The 19,290-nt window shown below is 43.9% G+C and overlaps 1 protein-coding gene across 3 annotated transcripts in view; it reads left to right on the top strand.

Moving 5' to 3' along the window:
* Positions 1–8,419, top strand: part of LOC306921824 (plasminogen-like) — a 64,568-nt gene extending 56,149 nt beyond the window's left edge. For 2 of the 3 annotated variants that reach the window (XM_079499125.1, XM_079499124.1), the window contains one exon: positions 5,272–8,419. In XM_079499125.1, the coding sequence (XP_079355251.1) occupies positions 5,272–5,475 (204 nt within the window). In that variant the 3' untranslated portion in view covers positions 5,476–8,419. The remainder of the gene's footprint in view (positions 1–5,271) is intronic. The other variant, XR_013789843.1, reaches the window with a different exon arrangement.
* Positions 8,420–19,290: the final 10,871 nt, after the last annotated feature.

Below are 19,290 nucleotides of genomic sequence, written 5' to 3'. Positions count from 1 at the left end.
CCAGAGAGAGTTACCCCCAGTGGACCTCATGGTCTTCATAACTACCCCAGAGAGAGTTCCCCCCAGTGGACCTTATGGTCTTCATAACTACCCCAGAGAGAGTTACCCCCAGTGGACCTCATGGTCTTCATAACTACCCCAGAGAGAGTTACCCCCAGTGGACCTCATGGTCTTCATAACTACCCCAGAGTTACCCCCAGTGGACCTCATGGTCTTCATAACTACCCCAGAGAGAGTTACCCCCAGTGGACCTAATGGTCTTCATAACTACCCCAGAGAGAGTTCCCCCCAGTGGACCTCATGGTCTTCATAACTACCCCAGAGAGAGTTACCCCCAGTGGACCTCATGGTCTTCATAACTACCACAGAGAGAGTTACCCCCAGTGGACCTCATGGTCTTCATAACTACCCCAGAGTTACCCCCAGTGGACCTCATGGTCTTCATAACTACCCCAGAGTTACCCCCAGTGGACCTCATGGTCTTCATAACTACCCCAGAGAGAGTTACCCCCAGTGGACCTCATGGTCTTCATAACTACCCCAGAGAGAGTTCCCCCCAGTGGGACCTCATGTCTTCATAACTACCCCAGAGAGAGTTACCCCCAGTGGACCTCATGGTCTTCATAACTACCCCAGAGAGAGTTCCCCCCAGTGGACCTTATGGTCTTCATAACTACCCCAGAGAGAGTTACCCCCAGTGGACCTCATGGTCTTCATAACTACCCCAGAGAGAGTTACCCCCAGTGGACCTCATGGTCTTCATAACTACCCCAGAGTTACCCCCAGTGGACCTCATGGTCTTCATAACTACCCCAGAGAGAGTTACCCCCAGTGGACCTAATGGTCTTCATAACTACCCCAGAGAGAGTTCCCCCCAGTGGACCTCATGGTCTTCATAACTACCCCAGAGAGAGTTACCCCCAGTGGACCTCATGGTCTTCATAACTACCACAGAGAGAGTTACCCCCAGTGGACCTCATGGTCTTCATAACTACCCCAGAGAGAGTTACCCCCAGTGGACCTCATGGTCTTCATAACTACCCCAGAGAGAGTTCCCCCCAGTGGACCTCATGGTCTTCATAACTACCCCAGAGAGAGTTACCCCCAGTGGACCTCATGGTCTTCATAACTACCCCAGAGAGAGTTACCCCCAGTGGACCTCATGGTCTTCATAACTACCCCAGAGAGAGTTACCCCCAGTGGGACCTCATGGTCTTCATAACTACCCCAGAGAGAGTTACCCCCAGTGGACCTCATGGTCTTCATAACTACCCCAGAGAGAGTTCCCCCCAGTGGACCTCATGGTCTTCATAACTACCCCAGAGTTACCCCCAGTGGACCCCATGGTCTTCATAACTACCCCAGAGTTACCCCCAGTGGACCACATGGTCTTCATAACTACCCCAGAGAGAGTTACCCCCAGTAGACCTCATGGTCTTCATAACTACCCCAGAGTTACCCCCAGTGGACCACATGGTCTTCATAACTACCCCAGAGAGAGTTACCCCCAGTGGACCTCATGGTCTTCATAACTACCCCCTTTGTCCCTGCCTCGATTCGTGCAGTCAATGCTGCCAGTAATCATGTAATGTGATGATGATGATGCTGAAACATGCACTTTATGCGGCACTTTATATATTATATCTTATATCTTAAGCACTTTTTTGCTTTCTTTTTTTGTATCTCTTATTCTTCCACCTGCACTAGATGCGACCATACCTCTGTTTATGCCATGGTGTCTCTTGTCTGTTGTTGTCCTGTATTGTTTTGTATTGTTTGTATGTCGGAAACCACTACTGTTGCTGTAAACACAATTGCCCTTCTGGGACATTAATAAAGACCTTGAACCTTGAGTTACCCCCAGTGGACCTCATGGTCTTCATAACTACCCCAGAGAGAGTTACCTCCAGTGGACCTCATGGTCTTCATAACTACCCCAGAGAGAGTTACCTCCAGTGGACCTCATGGTCTTCATAACTACCCCAGAGTTACCCCCAGTGGACCTCATGGTCTTCATAACTACCCCAGAGAGAGTTACCTCCAGTGGACCTCTTGGTCTTCATAACTACCCCAGAGAGTTACCCCCAGTGGACCTCATGGTCTTCATAACTACCCCAGAGAGAGTTACCCCCAGTGGACCTCATGGTCTTCATAACTACCCCAGAGAGAGTTACCCCCAGTGGACCTCATGGTCTTCATAACTACCCCAGAGTTACCCCCAGTGGACCTCATGGTCTTCATAACTACCCCAGAGAGAGTTACCCCCAGTGGGACCTCATGGTCTTCATAACTACCCCAGAGTTACCCCCAGTGGACCTCATGGTCTTCATAACTACCCCAGAGAGTTACCCCCAGTGGACCTCATGGTCTTCATAACTACCCCAGAGAGAGTTACCCCCAGTGGACCTCATGGTCTTCATAACTACCCCAGAGAGAGTTACCCCCAGTGGACCTCATGGTCTTCATAACTACCCCAGAGAGAGTTACCCCCAGTGGACCTCATGGTCTTCATAACTACCCCAGAGAGAGTTCCCCCCAGTGGGACCTCATGGTCTTCATAACTACCCCAGAGAGAGTTACCCCCAGTGGACCTCATGGTCTTCATAACTACCCCAGAGAGAGTTACCCCCAGTGGACCTCATGGTCTTCATAACTACCCCAGAGAGAGTTCCCCCCAGTGGACCTCATGGTCTTCATAACTACCCCAGAGAGAGTTACCCCCAGTGGACCTCATGGTCTTCATAACTACCCCAGAGAGAGTTACCCCCAGTGGACCTCATGGTCTTCATAACTACCCCAGAGAGAGTTACCCCCAGTGGACCTCATGGTCTTCATAACTACCCCAGAGAGAGTTACCCCCAGTGGACCTCATGGTCTTCATAACTACCCCAGAGAGAGTTACCCCCAGTGGACCTCATGGTCTTCATAACTACCCCAGAGAGAGTTCCCCCCAGTGGGACCTCATGGTCTTCATAACTACCCCAGAGTTACCCCCAGTGGACCTCATGGTCTTCATAACTACCCCAGAGAGTTCCCCCCAGTGGGACCTCATGATCTTCATAACTACCCCAGAGTTACCCCCAGTGGACCTCATGGTCTTCATAACTACCCCAGAGAGAGTTCCCCCCAGTGGACCTCATGGTCTTCATAACTACCCCAGAGATCCCCCCAGTGGACCTCATGGTCTTCATAACTACCCCAGAGAGAGTTACCCCCAGTGGACCTCATGGTCTTCATAACTACCCCAGAGAGAGTTCCCCCCCAGTGGACCTCATGGTCTTCATAACTACTCCAGAGAGAGTTACCCCCAGTGGACCTCATGGTCTTCATAACTACCCCAGAGTTACCCCCAGTGAACCTCATGGTCTTCATAACTACCCCAGAGAGAGTTACCCCCAGTGGACCTCATGGTCTTCATAACTACCCCAGAGTTACCCCCAGTTGACCTCATGGTCTTCATAACTACCCCAGAGTTACCCCCAGTGGACCTCATGGTCTTCATAACTACCCCAGAGAGAGTTACCCCCAGTGGACCTCATGGTCTTCATAACTACCCCAGAGAGAGTTACCCCCAGTGGACCTCATGGTCTTCATAACTACCCCAGAGTTCCCCCCAGTGGACCTCATGGTCTTCATAACTACCCCAGAGAGAGTTACCCCCAGTGGACCTCATGGTCTTCATAACTACCCCAGAGTTCCCCCCAGTGGACCGCATGGTCTTCATAACTACCCCAGAGAGAGTTCCCCCCAGTGGACCTCATGGTCTTCATAACTACCCCAGAGAGAGTTTCCCCCAGTGGACCTCAGTCATTCCTCTCTCTCTCCCATGATAAAGTGCATATGGTCGCTCACTCTTTTGGCAGTCACCACTGCCAGGAGTAGGGATGGAGCTCCAGAACAGATTCCCCCAAAAAGAGAACAAGCTTATCGAGTACCCGGTATCAATAAGCTTTGGGCTTATAGAGTACCCGGTATCAATAAGCTTTGGGCTTATCGAGTACCCGGTATCAATAAGCTTTGGGCTTATCGAGTACCTCCGGTATCAATAAGCTTTGGGCTTATCGAGTACCTCCGCTATCAATAAGCTTTGGGCTTATCGAGTACCTCCGCTATCAATAAGCTTTGGGCTTATTGAGTACCCGGTATCTATAAGCTTTGGGCTTATTGAGTACCCGGTATCAATAAGCTTTGGGCTTATCGAGTACCCGGTATCAATAAGCTTTGGGCTTATCGAGTACCCGGTATCTATAAGCTTTGGGCTTATCGAGTACCCGCTATCAATAGGCTTTGGGCTTATTGAGTACCCGGTATCAATAAGCTTTGGGCTTATCGAGTACCTCCGCTATCAATAAGCTTTGGGCTTATCGAGTACCTCCGCTATCAATAAGCTTTGGGCTTATCGAGTACCCGGTATCAATAAGCTTTGGGCTTATTGAGTAACCGGTATCAATAAGCTTTGGGCTTATCGAGTACCTCCGCTATCAATAAGCTTTGGGCTTATCGAGTAACTCCGGTATCAATAAGCTTTGGGCTTATCGAGTACCCGGTATCAATAAGCTTTGGGCTTATCAAGTACCCGGTATCAATAAGCTTTGGGCTTATCGAGTACCCGGTATCAATAAGCTTTGGGCTTACCGAGTACCCGGTATCAATAAGCTTTGGGCTTATCAAGCCTGGTATCAATAAGCTTTGGGCTTATCAAGCCTGGTATCAATAAGCTTTGGGCTTATCGAGTACCCGGTATCAATAAGCTTTGGGCTTATCGAGTACCCGGTATCAATAAGCTTTGGGCTTATCAAGCATGGTATCGAGCATAGTGGCCCATGACGTCATGCCGGTTAAACAATCGAGACAAGAGGCGATCAATAAATATATCTAATCACCCATGCTGGCACAAAAGTGTATTGATACCTGCCAACCAGCACTGTTGTCTTACAGGGTGGTTCTGTGTGTTACTGGGTGGTCCATATGGTTCTGTGTGTGTTACAGGGTGGTCCATATGGTTCTGTGTGTTACATATGGTTCTGTGTGTTACAGGGTGGTCCATATGGTTCTGTGTCTTACAGGGTGGTCCATATGGTTCTGTGTGTTACAGGGTGGTCCATATGGTTCTGTGTCTTACAGGGTGGTCCATATGGTTCTGTGTGTTACAGGGTGGTCCATATGGTTCTGTGTGTGTTACAGGGTGGTCCATATGGTTCTGTGTGTTACAGGGTGGTCCATATGGTTGTGTGTTACAGGGTGGTCCATATGGTTCTGTGTGTGTTACAGGGAGATTCCGGCGGGCCGCTGATCTGCAAGGACAATGATGTTCACTACATTGCAGGCTTGGTGAGCTGGGTGAACGGGTCGTGCAGCGGTCAGGTGCCTGGTGTCTACGCCAACGTCCACAGAGATGTGGAATGGATCGCTGGCTGTGTGGCTGGATCACCGTGTCGGACACAGAGTGTGTCCGATTATGACTATCAGAATTAGGGTAACCATTCCAACCGTCCGGCATCGTGCGGCACAGTCCCGAAAAGTCTGTCCCGCGTCCCACAAAACGGCACAATGTCCCGCGAGTCAAAGATTACGGAAAGGAAAAGACAAAACGGACCCGGCTACTCCCGTGTTGCATAACAGTGACATCACCTCATGTCCAAAGTCATCTAAAAACATCACCTGTCCAAAGTCATCTAAAAACATCACCTCATGTCCAAAGTCATCTAAAAACATCACCTGTCCAAAGTCATCTAAAAACATCACCTCATGTCCAAAGTCATCTAAAAACATCACCTCATGTCCAAAGTCATCTAAAAACATCACCTCATGTCCAAAGTCATCTAAAACATCACCTGTCCAAAGTCATCTAAAAACATCACCTGTCCAAAGTCATCTAAAAACATCACCTGTCCAAAGTCATCTAAAAACATCACCTCATGTCCAAAGTCATCTAAAAACATCACCTGAGTCATCTAAAAACATCACCTGTCCAAAGTCATCTAAAAACATCACCTGTCCAAAGTCATCTAAAAACATCACCTGTCCAAAGTCATCTAAAAACATCACCTCATGTCCAAAGTCATCTAAAAACATCACCTGTCCAAAGTCATCTAAAAACATCACCTGTCCAAAGTCATCTAAAAACATCACCTCATGTCCAAAGTCATCTAAAAACATCACCTGAGTCATCTAAAAACATCACCTGTCCAAAGTCATCTAAAAACATCACCTGTCCAACGTCCATAGCTACTTGCCCAAATGTGCCTAGATGTGATGACCTCATCACATTTATGATGACGGCTATGGCCGTTTTTAACCCAAAGAGTGTTTTCTTTGTGTGCAAAATGAATGCTTGGCATGGATTCAGAATGAAATGAAAACCCGCTAGTTTGACACGTCACATGCTACTGAAAGCATGATGACATTTTGAAAACTTTTCTTTATATAGGTTGTTAATGGTATGGTCACTTATCCCCCTATTATGGAAATTGCCCATCATATGCAAGTTAGCATCCGGCAGTTTCTAAATTATGAGGTCCCATACTTGACATTTCTAACATAAAACTTTAGGGCACTCAAAATGTCCGGGTTCACATTCTGGCAAGTGGACTAATATGGCGTACGTCCGTGTTACTTCAGTGTTACGTCCGTGTTACTTCAGTGTTACTTCAAGTGGACTAATATGGCGTACGTCTGTGTTACTTCAGTGTCGCATAATGTTTCTGTCAGTGGTTCTCAACCTTTTTCAGAAAAACGCTATAAAATTTGGAAAAAATAAATATATAATAAATAATATAAACATATAAATCAATAAAATGAAAAAAGGCAGCAAAATAAAAAATATGCTCATATTTGACCTTCTCTAATAACAACCTAATGATCCTTGGTTGAAAAAAACTAAAGTTGTCCTTTAACTAAAGTCTTCCATCTGTCTAAAGTAAACTAAAGTTGTCCTTTAACTAAAGTCTTCCACCTGTCCAAAGTAAACTAAAGTTGTCCTTTAACTAAAGTCTTCCACCTGTCCAAAGTAAACTAAAGTTGTCCTTTAACTAAAGTCTTCCATCTGTCCAAAGTAAACTAAAGTTGTCCTTTAACTAAAGTCTTCCACCTGTCCAAAGTAAACTAAAGTTGTCCTTTAACTAAAGTCTTCCACCTGTCCAAAGTAAACTAAAGTTGTCCTTTAACTAAAGTCTTCCACCTGTCCAAAGTAAACTAAAGTTGTCCTTTAACTAAAGTCTTCCACCTGTCCAAAGTAAACTAAAGTTGTCCTTTAACTAAAGTCTTCCACCTGTCCAAAGTAAACTATAGTTGTCCTTTAACTAAAGTCTTCCACCTGTCCAAAGTAAACTAAAGTTGTCCTTTAACTAAAGTCTTCCACCTGTCCAAACTAAAGTTGTCCTTTAACTAAAGTCTTCCACCTGTCCAAAGTAAACTAAAGTTGTCCTTTAACTAAAGTCTTCCACCTGAGTTTCCGGATGGTAACCGCAAGGTTGCCAGTTCGAACCCGGGCTCCCCCAGAGTTAGTGTAGAAGTGTCCTTGAGCAAGACACTGAACCCCTAATTGCTCCTGATGTGCTGGTTGGTGCCTTGCATGGTTTCCGCTGCCATCAGTGTATGAATGTGTGTGTGAATGGGTGAATGTAATGCACATCTATGTAAAGCGCCTTGGATAAAGGCCTTGGATAAAGGCCTTGGATAAAGGCGCTATATAAATGCACCATTTACCATTTTATCCCATAATGCATCTGGATGACCCTGTACAATTTACACAGCAGGCTCAAATCACATAGCATGACATTGCTGTATCTATTCTACGTCCGAGCATAGACATGGTAACGCCCCGCCTGCCTCTGATTGGCCTACCGACACTGCCTGTCTTGACTATCCTCTGAGATGCAAGGGTCCTCTGTGGTGGGAAATAATACAAGTACAAGAGAATGGCAACACGCAACAGTAACTTGTAACTTTAATTTTTGTAGAAGAGGCAAACTAATATTGTTTGTGCCGTTTGCTTTGATTGAATAATTGATTTTAACACGCATGTACTATGATTTGATTTAGCTGTGTTCTAAATTAAGTGTTGATTATCGTGTATTAATCTAATTATAGTAAACTAATACTATTAAACTGAAAATGATAAAGATCAAGGGAAAAGATACCTTTTTACAGCACAATAATGTTTTAAGTTTACACATGTATACAAATAAACAGGCCAACGGCATAAACAATATTAGTTTGCCTCTTCTACAAAATTAAAAGTTACTGTCGCGCGTGCCAAGCTGTTATTCTCTTGTAACCTCGCGGCAGACAATCCAGCATGTATCTTCCACCTCGGAGACACCGGCTGTGTCAGTAGGCCAATCAGAGGCAGGCGGGGCGTTACCATGTCTATGGTAGGCCAATCAGAGGCAGGCGGGGCGTTACCCCCCCCCCCCCCCCCCCCCCCCCATGCTAAACATCACATGACCACAAGATAAAACACTGGTCGTTTCGCTAATCGAGGCTGCAGTGTTGATTTTGATTTAGTTTTAGCCTATAGTCTTTTGAGTACATTTTTATTTTGTTTTTTTAATTTTATATGTTTTAGTCGAGTAAATCTACAGTTGTTTTTGTCGACTCAAATGTATTTTGGTGGGACTTGATGGCATCGTAGCCATCAGAGCCAAACCAAACATAAAATCACTTTTTTAAAGTCCTACTTTAAGGACTAGAGGACTTCTCCGCTAGTCAACCAACATTTTCCTTCATAGTTTTAGTCGACAAAATTAACACGGCAAGGCTGTACTGTTTGATTGTTTGTCCACTTCAGCCTTGAGTTTGCATTAAATCAGTTAAATAGTACAACACGTAATTAGCATTAAAACGCCCAACACTGCGTGAAATCCCTTGTATGTGGGAGGGCAAAGCTCAGGTTTATTTCTGTAACTTTCGGGAGTATTACATTACATTAGATAATTGACACTGGGTGAAAAATGGGTTGCAAAATCGTGGGATTAAAAAAAAAGAAAAAAAAAAGGATTTAGTACAATTATTAATTAGCATTAAAACAGTTAAATGGTACAATGTGTAATTAGCATTAAAACAGTTAAATAGTAACATTTTGCATTACAACAGTTAATAATGCTCCCATAATGCATCAGTGTCCATAATGCATTGTGTAAAGGACAGTTTGTCCGTGCTGTCGTCCCATAATGCGTGTCCTTGCTGTCGGCTCATGGGTGAATTGTTGGCTAAATGATGTATGATCTTGACCTGAATTGTGATGAGAAAACTGTTTTGATTCAGCAATGATAAATAAATTGACTTGATTGACTGTGTGTGTTTGTTTGTTTTTGCAGTACTTCATTGAAGCACACTTCAACATTTCTACTTGGTCCTCAGCTGTCTAAAATGTACTGATTTGATTTATTGCTCATTTTTACCCGCATAGCAAATCTAGCTAAGAAAATCCAGGGTAAAAGCTGCTACTGACATAGAGCATTACTTCTGTACAGAGAACAGAAAGAGAGTCAAGTTACACTCATGCACACATTTGATCATCCAGAGAAGAAGGGAAGATAGAACCTCATTATCAGCTCTGTAGCACTGGCAGTTTTTACTTTGAACCTCATACTAAGCTGGGATGACCAGACCTTATGCATGTCGTTGCAGGCTGACCAGGCCATTCCCTTCCTAGTTTGAAGACGATATATGAACCCACATAGGCTACTTGTTTTCATCAACCTGTTTCAGAGGAGTGTTGTTAAGTGTTTTGATAACGTGGTTATTGTTGGATTTGGAAATTACTTATTCAGTTTCTGTCTCGTTGAGATAAAGCCCCAACACAGTTGGAGGCCTGCTCAAGAGACTGAAGGAGAGCCTGAGCGTATTCTAATGATTGACTGATAAGCGCGATGTCATTAGAAAAGTCAAGCAAGAAATATGACATTAATATAAAATACAATGTTGCTATAACAGTTGTGTTGTATGTATACATGTATGTAACTTGAAAGTACTGTGGTCGGCTGGACCGAAAGTTGTATGTATGTATGGTATGCATGGTTATAATTGGCTGTTGATGGTGACGTAATTAAGATTTGTTTCAATGTCGGGTGGGTAAAAGGCAGAGGCGTATCTACAATAAGGCGAGGGCAGGCGTCCGCCTGTCCAAATCCATTTCTGGCCTGGCCAAAATCCATACAATGAGAAAAAAGAGGACAAAAACAAGACCTGAGAACTATTAAAATAGACAGCTGATTGGCCGTTGCGGTAGAGCGCTCAATCACCCATTGGAATGTAAATGCATGCCTTTCAGCCTTTGTATCCCACTCGTCTGGCAGGTACCTATATCTCTTTGAAAACCTTTAGTGCTACGATTGTGCGCGGGGAGACGACAATTAACATATCTTGCCTGGCCAAAACGTAATTCCTGGATACGCCACTGGTAAAAGGTAATGTTAAAATGTGTAACCTAATCTTAATCTAAGCGAGTCACAGTTTGAGGCGCTGTTTACGCGCCGTGGTGTCAGTGTATACTTGCGTGCTCTGCTTGCGCAATTTAGCGCAAGTAACTGGAATTGCACTCTGTCGAGGTGCCAAGTTGCGCCTTGCACACAAGTAGGCCATACTTGTGCACAAGCAGAGCGCGCAAGTACTGCTACTAAATAATAAGTACTGCTACTAAATAAGTACTGCTACTAAATAATAAGTACTGAATAATAAGTACTGCTACTAAATAATAAGTACTGCTACTAAATAAGTACTGCTACTAAATAATAAGTACTGCTACTAAATAATAAGTACTGCTACTAAATAAGTACTGTACTGCTACTAAATAATAAGTACTGCTACTAAATAATAAGTACTGCTACTAAATATTAAGTACTGCTACTAACTAATAGGGACTTTAAGCAACGACTACCGGAAATGGATCAGCAATAACACAGTAATAGGCCGTGTTGGGACCCCAGAAAAAGTGCCTATAAAATGAATTCCGTTCCCGCGTCATGGGCACTACTCATTCCGTTCCCGCGTCATGGGCACTACTCATTCCGTTCCCGCGTCATGGGCACTACTCATTAAATGAATTCCGTTCCCGCGTCATGGGCACTACTCATTCAAATGAATTCCGTTCCCGCGTCATGGGCACTACTCATTCAAATGAATTCCGTTCCCGCGTCATGGGCACTACTCATTAAATTAATTCCGTTCCCGCGTCATGGGCACTACTCATTCAAATGAATTCCGTTCCCGCGTCATGGGCACTACTCATTCAAATTAATTCCGTTCCCGCGTCATGGGCACTACTCATTCAAATGAATTCCGTTCCCGCGTCATGGGCACTACTCATTCAAATGAATTCCGTTCCCGCGTCATGGGCACTACTCATTCAAATGAATTCCGTTCCCGCGTCATGGGCACTACTCATTCAAATGAATTCCGTTCACATAGCTCCACACTGCCTGCACCAAATCACTCCCACTTTTCACACATAATTGACCATAATAATATGGAGGTCTTAACGAAGCCCTTTTTCCAATTTAACAAATTATAGATTAATAATGAATTTATTAGTAAATAAAAAATGCGCTCAGGGCGCAGTAGTCCCTGCGGCCACAAGGGGGGGGGGGGGGGCAATATCTCAACGGGTAAGCTCCTCACTGCCTGAAATCACTCCCACTTTTAACACAGGCATTGACCATAATAATATGGAGGTCTTAACGAAGCCCTGGCCCACCGCTCAGACTGCCTATCTGCACACACACACACACACACACACACACGCTGGGGCCCCTTGCTTATCGTATGTTGCTGCATCACGCTGGACCCACTGCTGCTTCCACATGTTGACTTCCACCACTTCCACATGTTGACTTCCACCACTTCCACATGTTGACTTCCACCACTTCCACATGTTGACTTCCACCACTTCCACATGTTGACTTCCACCACTTCCACATGTTGACTTCCACCACTTCCGACATCAACAGCCCACGGAAACTTTACAAACTACTTTCGCTGTGCGCGCACGCGTGTGTGTGTGTGTACTGTGTGTACAAACTACTTTCGCTTCGCTGTGCACTCACGCGCGCGTGTGTGTCAGCGCGTGTGTACTGTGCGTGTGTGCACACGTGGACAAGCGCACATTTTCTGTGTAGCGTGCGTGCGTGTGTGTACGCCTGGCCAAGTGCACATTTTGAGTGGGGATGCAGCCGTCTTCAGTTCGTGCGGCTAAACACAACACAAGATACAACTGTCTTCCCTCTCCCACCAACACACACACACACACACACACACACTCAGCGTGAAGTGGCTACAGCGCACGCTCCGGCGAAAACGGCTAATCTACAAGCTCACAACATCAAACGTTGCAAGTTCTCTCAAGCCAAAGCTCAACATTGACACCATTTTGGACGCAAATGCACCTGCAATTGGATCTGTGCGACTTACCAAATATATCTGGGAGTACCTGTGCGACTGTCCATACTTTCTGTGGTGCATGTCAAACTGGGGGTCCTTGATACTTTTCAAATAGGGGTCTGTGGGCTAATAAGTGTAAATGTTGCGGTCCTTTCCATGAAAACGTTTCCCTACCATGCATTTGTAAGAATACTTTCATGTTATACTGCTGTTTTTATTCATTACAAAAACACACAAATATATTATACAAGTTGAAATATATCAGAACGGGTAAGGACTAGTAAGTTTAATTGACCAGATCACTTAATTATATTTCTTTGTATCATCTCTTCTTTTCTCTAATCATGTACTGTAGAATAAACAGTGTTGTAACTAACGCCCTTACATCACGTTACGTTACCTAACGGCGCTACTTTTTGCAGTAACTTGTAACGGAGGCTTTACATTTCCCTATTCCATAACGGCCTTATAGTTATTGTCCGAGCGTTACCCGCGTTATAGCGTTATTATGTCAACATATGATCCAAGTGAAAAGTTTCCCCATACAGCGCCGTGAGTCTGTCATACAGGCTCTGTGCTGCTGACTGCTGCTGAGAGAGCGCGCCGCTCTCTGTGTTGTACTCTGTTGACAGTGTGCTCTCATACTAGCCTCTGAGACCACTCTAACTGATGAACAAAGCACGTCGCAGAAGAGGTCATTGATTGGCTAACGTAGGGACAGATTTCAGGGTAAGCCAATCAGAGACAGTCTGACAGAGTAGGGCGGGTCTTTCGTATGGCTGTGGTAACAGTTCTAAACTCAGACACACAAACCCTCGTAACGCATACACAGAAAACGCCGGTTGAACGAACATTATTACCACACGCTACAATGGCAAATGCGGACGACAGCGAGATCGGATGCTTTGTGGGTTGGCAATACAAGCATTATTTGAGTACTTGCGGGTCAAGGAAATGTTTTAACATGCCATGGAGTGTCCCGCTGTGTGTGATTCGATTCCCCGTACTGCCTTTATTATTACTGCTACGTCCCTCCTGCGCAGCACAGTGCCTGACGTTAGCCGTGCGTTAGCCTTGCACACCGTTGCATTCTAACGGGGACCCGTGGCCACCTCCCCGGGCACAGTGATAGGGCTGCCCTCCCCCCCGAGAAAAGTATTGAGGTGAAAATGCTAATTATGTGGCGGACAGAAAGCATTGTCCACAATGCAAATCTAAGAAAGCATCTTAAATCAGTCCATGAGCTAGGCTGCCTCACATCACCAAAACAGACAAAGATCGATTTTAAATCGCCACAGAGGCATGTCAACTTGACAAAATGATTGCCTCTTGTCACTGCCAGGTATGTTGTTGAGGAAATGCTTATGCTTCCCCTCAACGGTGGAGTGTTCCTTTCAGAGCACTGGTCAGCAAAATACTAGTGAAAGCAGGGACAATGTGCAGAAATACATTTTCCAAATACCTGAACAGTGAATATTCTAAAATGGAAGATGAGCTCAAAAATACATTTGATGAATTAGAATATCTCTCTACCACTGCAGAATGTGCAGATAGGCCTATATGGCCTATATTGCAAATTTGCACAGCACCATTTGTTTTGAAGGCAAGTTGAGGCTACAATGCCTGTCAAAATTTCTGAACATGTTTTATTGTTCCACTACATTTCATAATGTTAGGAGGGAGTTGTCTTTTCTCTTAGGCTACTGTGCGACAGAACAAAAAACCTTCTTTTAAATCGTTTTTTATATTATTATTTTTTAAAGTAAAGTAAAGTAACTTTTCAAGTTACTTTCATAAAGTAAAGTAAAGTAAAGTAACTTATCTAAAAAAAGTTACTTTTTTAGATAAGTAACTATAACTATAACTCTTTACTTTTTAAAAGTAACTTGAACAACACTGAGAATAGATAACCAAGTATTCTAATCATGTTTTGTTGTTTTGTTCTTGTTTTATGTACTGCAATCATGTATTCTGGATACCTGTTCACCTGTTGAGAGAGAGGCCTGTTCACCTGTTGAGAGAGAGGCCTGTTCACCTGTTGAGAGAGAGTCCTGTTCACCTGTTGAGAGAGAGGCCTGTTCACCTGTTGAGAGAGAGGCCTGTTCACCTGTTGAGAGAGAGGCCTGTTCACCTGTTTGACACACAGTGAAGGCCTATTCATAGTCTGGATTTTCGGTGGTGAGGTGACTACCGCTCTGGTGGTGAGCTGACCACCGAAGCTGAAATAACGTTGAGCGGTGGTGAGTAAAAACAGAAAGAAGGGCTGGAGCGGTGGTGGTGGTTTGCTCTTCACCGCGGCTTGTGACGTCATGTTGTAGTTCGGTGGTCACCCCACCACCGAAAATCCAGACTATGTATGAGCCTTAAGAGAGAGGCCTGTTCACCTGTTTGACACACAGTGAGAGAGAGGCCTGTTCACCTGTTTGACACACAGTGAGAGAGAGGCCTGTTCACCTGTTTGACACACAGTGAGAGAAAGAGGCCTGTTCACCTGTTTTACACACAGTGAGAGAGAGAGGCCTGTTCACCTGTTTGACACACAGTGAGAGAGAGAGGCCTGTTCACCTGTTGGACACACAGTGAGAGAGAGAGGCCTGTTCACCTGTTTGACACACAGTGAGAGAGAGAGAGGCCTGTTCACCTGTTTGACACACAGTGAGAGAGAGAGGCCTGTTCACCTGTTTGACACACAGTGAGAGAGAGAGGCCTGTTCACCTGTTGGACACACAGTGAGAGAGAGAGGCCTGTTCACCTGTTTGACACACAGTGAGAGAGAGAGGTGGAGAGAGGAACACACTAGGTGCGTTTCCATAAAGCCGTTTTTTTGTGCATTAAGGCTCTTGCGCAAAATCTCCTGGATGGAAACACATCAAAGTGCGAATAAGTCTCCATTTTTCGCAAAAACACTTTTTCGCTTGGAGGTTGCGGATTTAGGCTTTTTCGAAAAAAGGGAAATGCGCAAATAGTGTGTGGAAACACTTGCGGAAAAGGTTTTTAATTAGAAAGCATTGAACTCGCATTATATCGCTTTTGAACAGTTTGGGGGGACCGAGGCAGACGGCAGTGGAGTGAACGGTGCATGGGAGGGTGGCTAGAGGGAGAGGGAGTGATGTTGTGGATACATATAAGGTCCCAATTTACTACTACCCGACACGTCCGATTAATAATTGTGTAGTGTGTTCAAAGATCCCCAACCCGACCCCATATGAAGTCTGAATCCTCCCGAGTTGATCGGGGCGCTCCGATCATTTTGATATCTGGATCGCTAGGCCTACTGTATTGATGCAAGACACACACACACACACACACACACACACACACACACACACACACGTGGTGTAGTAGACTAAACTTGTATATAACCTAGCTGCCTGGGTCCCTGCAGGCTATTCGATTTCGATCCATGCATATGCTTCATCTATTCTTATATATTCATTGCATAAGATAAGCAACCTAAACGTGTAGGCTAAGTTATTTACAACTGTTTGCAGCTGCAATCAATCAATTTACAGTATAAACGACCAGTATGCTCCAATCGAGTCCCGTGACATATAGGCTACATTAGCCCTGAAACATGACTGCCATGATAATCATCATGACAGTCATGACGCAACTGCAGCCGGTTTTACGCGATCGCTACATTTACAGTCCAAACGTGTATATAAACATTCCGTTTTCAAATATAAAGTACTCACAATTTGTCCCACGGGTGTTAGAGATTTGTTGGTACAGCGATTAGCATTGCTGCATCCCGCGTTGTTTAATAAAAAGCATTTTTATCCGAGCTGTTTGTTTTTGCCATTGGCTTTCAACTAAGCGCCCCTATCGGTCGGGAGGAGTGTGGCAGTCTGAAACACTGGGTGTGTTCGATATAGGCACGCTGACAGCACTGCCAATACAGACTAATAGGCGAGTGCGCTCCCGGTGTGCAACTTTGTATTTCCCAAACGAACCCCGTTTGAGAAAAGTAGCCGGGGAGCTCGGATAAAAATGCTTTTTATTAAACAACGCGGGATGCAGCAATGCTAATCGCTGTACCAACAAATCTCTAACACCCGTGGGACAAATTGTGAGTACTTTATATTTGAAAACGGAATGTTTATATACACGTTTGGACTGTAAATGTAGCGATCGCGTAAAACAGGCTGCAGTTGCGTCATGACTGTCATGATGATTATCATGGCAGTCATGTTTCAGGGCTAAGGCTACATGTGCCCCGAATATATTAAGCATTACACAACAAATCGTTCTTTGTACGTTCTTTGACTGTATAGGTGTCGTCAATACTGTGAAAGCAGCAGATGCCCGCTGGCTTGCTGTAGACTTGCTGATGGTCGGTCAGCCGCTGACCAGGTATCAGATTACAGCGCAGTATATGGGGTCCCGTCCGTTAAACTGAGAGCACGCACAAGCGCATCAAATCCCTAAATCAATGGTGTGAACATGGATTAGGACTACTTTACATGAGCCTCACTTTACTGGCAAAACAGTGCCAACTACTGCATATTTAATGAACTTATTTCATATGCGCATTTTATCAGTTTAATGGAAACACCGACAATTCGCTTTTCTTTTTCCGACTTAATGAACATACGCTTCCTTTTTTCGCAAAGGCTTAATGGAACCGCACCTACTGAGAGAGGGGGTGTGTGGGACGCCATACTTTTTGTTGACCGCTTTACACCGCTTTATTTTACTTTATTTCATTTACTTTATTTACTTTGTAGCTGCAGTAACCTACAGTTGGTTTGACCTGAATTAGGCTATACGGACCCCCATTTAATTGCATTTCTATCTCTGGGACCTCAATTTATATTGTAAAAATTGATTGATTTAACCCTGAAAGTGTACAAATGGAGCCAAATGCACCCTAGCGGGTCCTCATTTGGTTCCATTTGTACACTCTCAGAGTTACAGACCCATAAGGGTCCATTTGGTTCCTAACTATCATTAAGCCATGGGGACCCCCTGGAACTCTATCAAGGAACCACGTGCTGTAGGGAATGTGTGGTTGCAGTACACTGCAGTGTAGCTTCATAGTTGTAGTGTAGGGGAGCCCTCCCCCTAGTGGACTATAAGAGAAACTACAAGATTGAAAAGTAAAATCTTTTCTTTCAGGTTACATTACAATACTGATTTGCTGCAGTTGTTTGGACTCATGGACTGGTACATAGGCTACATTATAGGACACTGATTTGGACAGTAATTTTTGGTCATATGTAGACGAGCAAATCGGCTAACCACCAATCACATAAATCCAGGTCAATTCAGTTCAATGTGCCTCATGACGTAAACTTTGTCTCCATGTCTCAATATTTTGTTGGGGACCCCTGGGGGTCCTGAGGTTCCCCCACTCTGCAAACCACTGAACCAAAGGAATCTTCCACAGACTAAACCATAAGATGTATAGAATATTAGAAGCCTTATAAGTAAGGTTAGACATTATCTATAATGGGAGATTCACCAGTAAATATATAATTGCCATGAGAAATGTACGTATGATACAGCTGTGTCACAACGCATTCAATTCAATTCGCATTCAATTCAAGTCTAACAACAATATAAAAATATTTATTACAAATACAACATACCAAATTAAAGAAAGATATTTTGACACATGAAGAGCAAATACTTACAAACATGTTTGGGGACACTGGGAGCAGAAGAAATTCACAGTTAGGTCTAAAACACACAAAACATCCCCATTTGACTTTCACGTTTCACACAAACACCATGAATCACATAAGATAGGTATGAATTGGCTCTCAGGGAACATTTGGCAACAGCTCAACAATAGCAGTTCAAAGACTTCATTCATATTCATTGTAGCAGAATTATTGTTCCATATTCTAATGCAGGGGTTCTCAACCCGTGGATCGCGACGTCGCCAAATCATTTTTTATTTTTTTTAACTGAATGGCTGGAAAAGAAAGAGTTTACATAGTACACATAGTATATGCATACACTTTCCTTAACCCATTCTGGGCAGGAACCCCTTTTGGTGTTTTAACTAAGCATTATTTTTTGAATTATTATCTTTTATTTGCTTTTAACATTTCATTTACATACAGTTTATAAAATGCAACCTATGAATAAATACATTTCCTAACTAAACAACCCCAACCCTTCCCCGACCCTTCCTAGTACAAGAAACTAACAAATGCATGTTTTTCTTTTGTCCATGATCGTCTGTGCTAAAAACATAAATAATAAACATGACAACAACCAGAATGACAGATAGACAATTGTAACAGTGATAACATCAACAATCTCCATTATGCTTCAATTAGCCCTCTCCAGTTCACGTCCCATGTTTGGAATGTAATCCATTGCCCGACCCCAGATCTTCTGAAAGTGCGACATTTTTCCTTTTACATTATACATGATTTTTTCCGGTGTACAATAAGATAGGAGTTCTGCCCACCATTGTTTAGTCGGGGGAGGGGGTTCGGATTTCCAATGACAGAGAATAAAATTTTTTGCAGCAGACATTGCTAACAGGATAAATTTCTTTTCAAAGACGTCAAGATTGCTCAGCATAGAGACATCACCCAGAATAGCTATTCGTGCGTCAGGAGTCACATTTTTTCCAATAATTTTAGAAAGTTGTTCAAATATGAATTTCCAATAATAATTTAACTTCCGGCAATTCCAGAACGTGTGGATTAGATCTCCTTTAACGTGTTGGCATCGAAGACAATTGGGTGATGTCTCGTGGCTAAATTGATATAATCTGTGAGGTGTGTAGTAAATTCTGTGTAATATATTAAATTGAATGAACCTATGTTTTGTATTTGTTAAAGTTGTTTGGGTGCTCTGGAGCAGTGACTGCCATTCTTTCATAGTATATTTGTGTTTAATGTCTTTTTCCCATTTATTTTTTTGTTGTAGCATCTTGTCATCTTTCTG

The sequence above is a fragment of the Electrona antarctica genome (genome assembly GCF_951216825.1).
Source record: "Electrona antarctica genome assembly, chromosome: 4".
NCBI lineage: Eukaryota > Metazoa > Chordata > Actinopteri > Myctophiformes > Myctophidae > Electrona > Electrona antarctica.
Note: the sequence above shows the minus strand (reverse complement) of the source record. Positions and strands in the feature narration are given on the sequence as shown.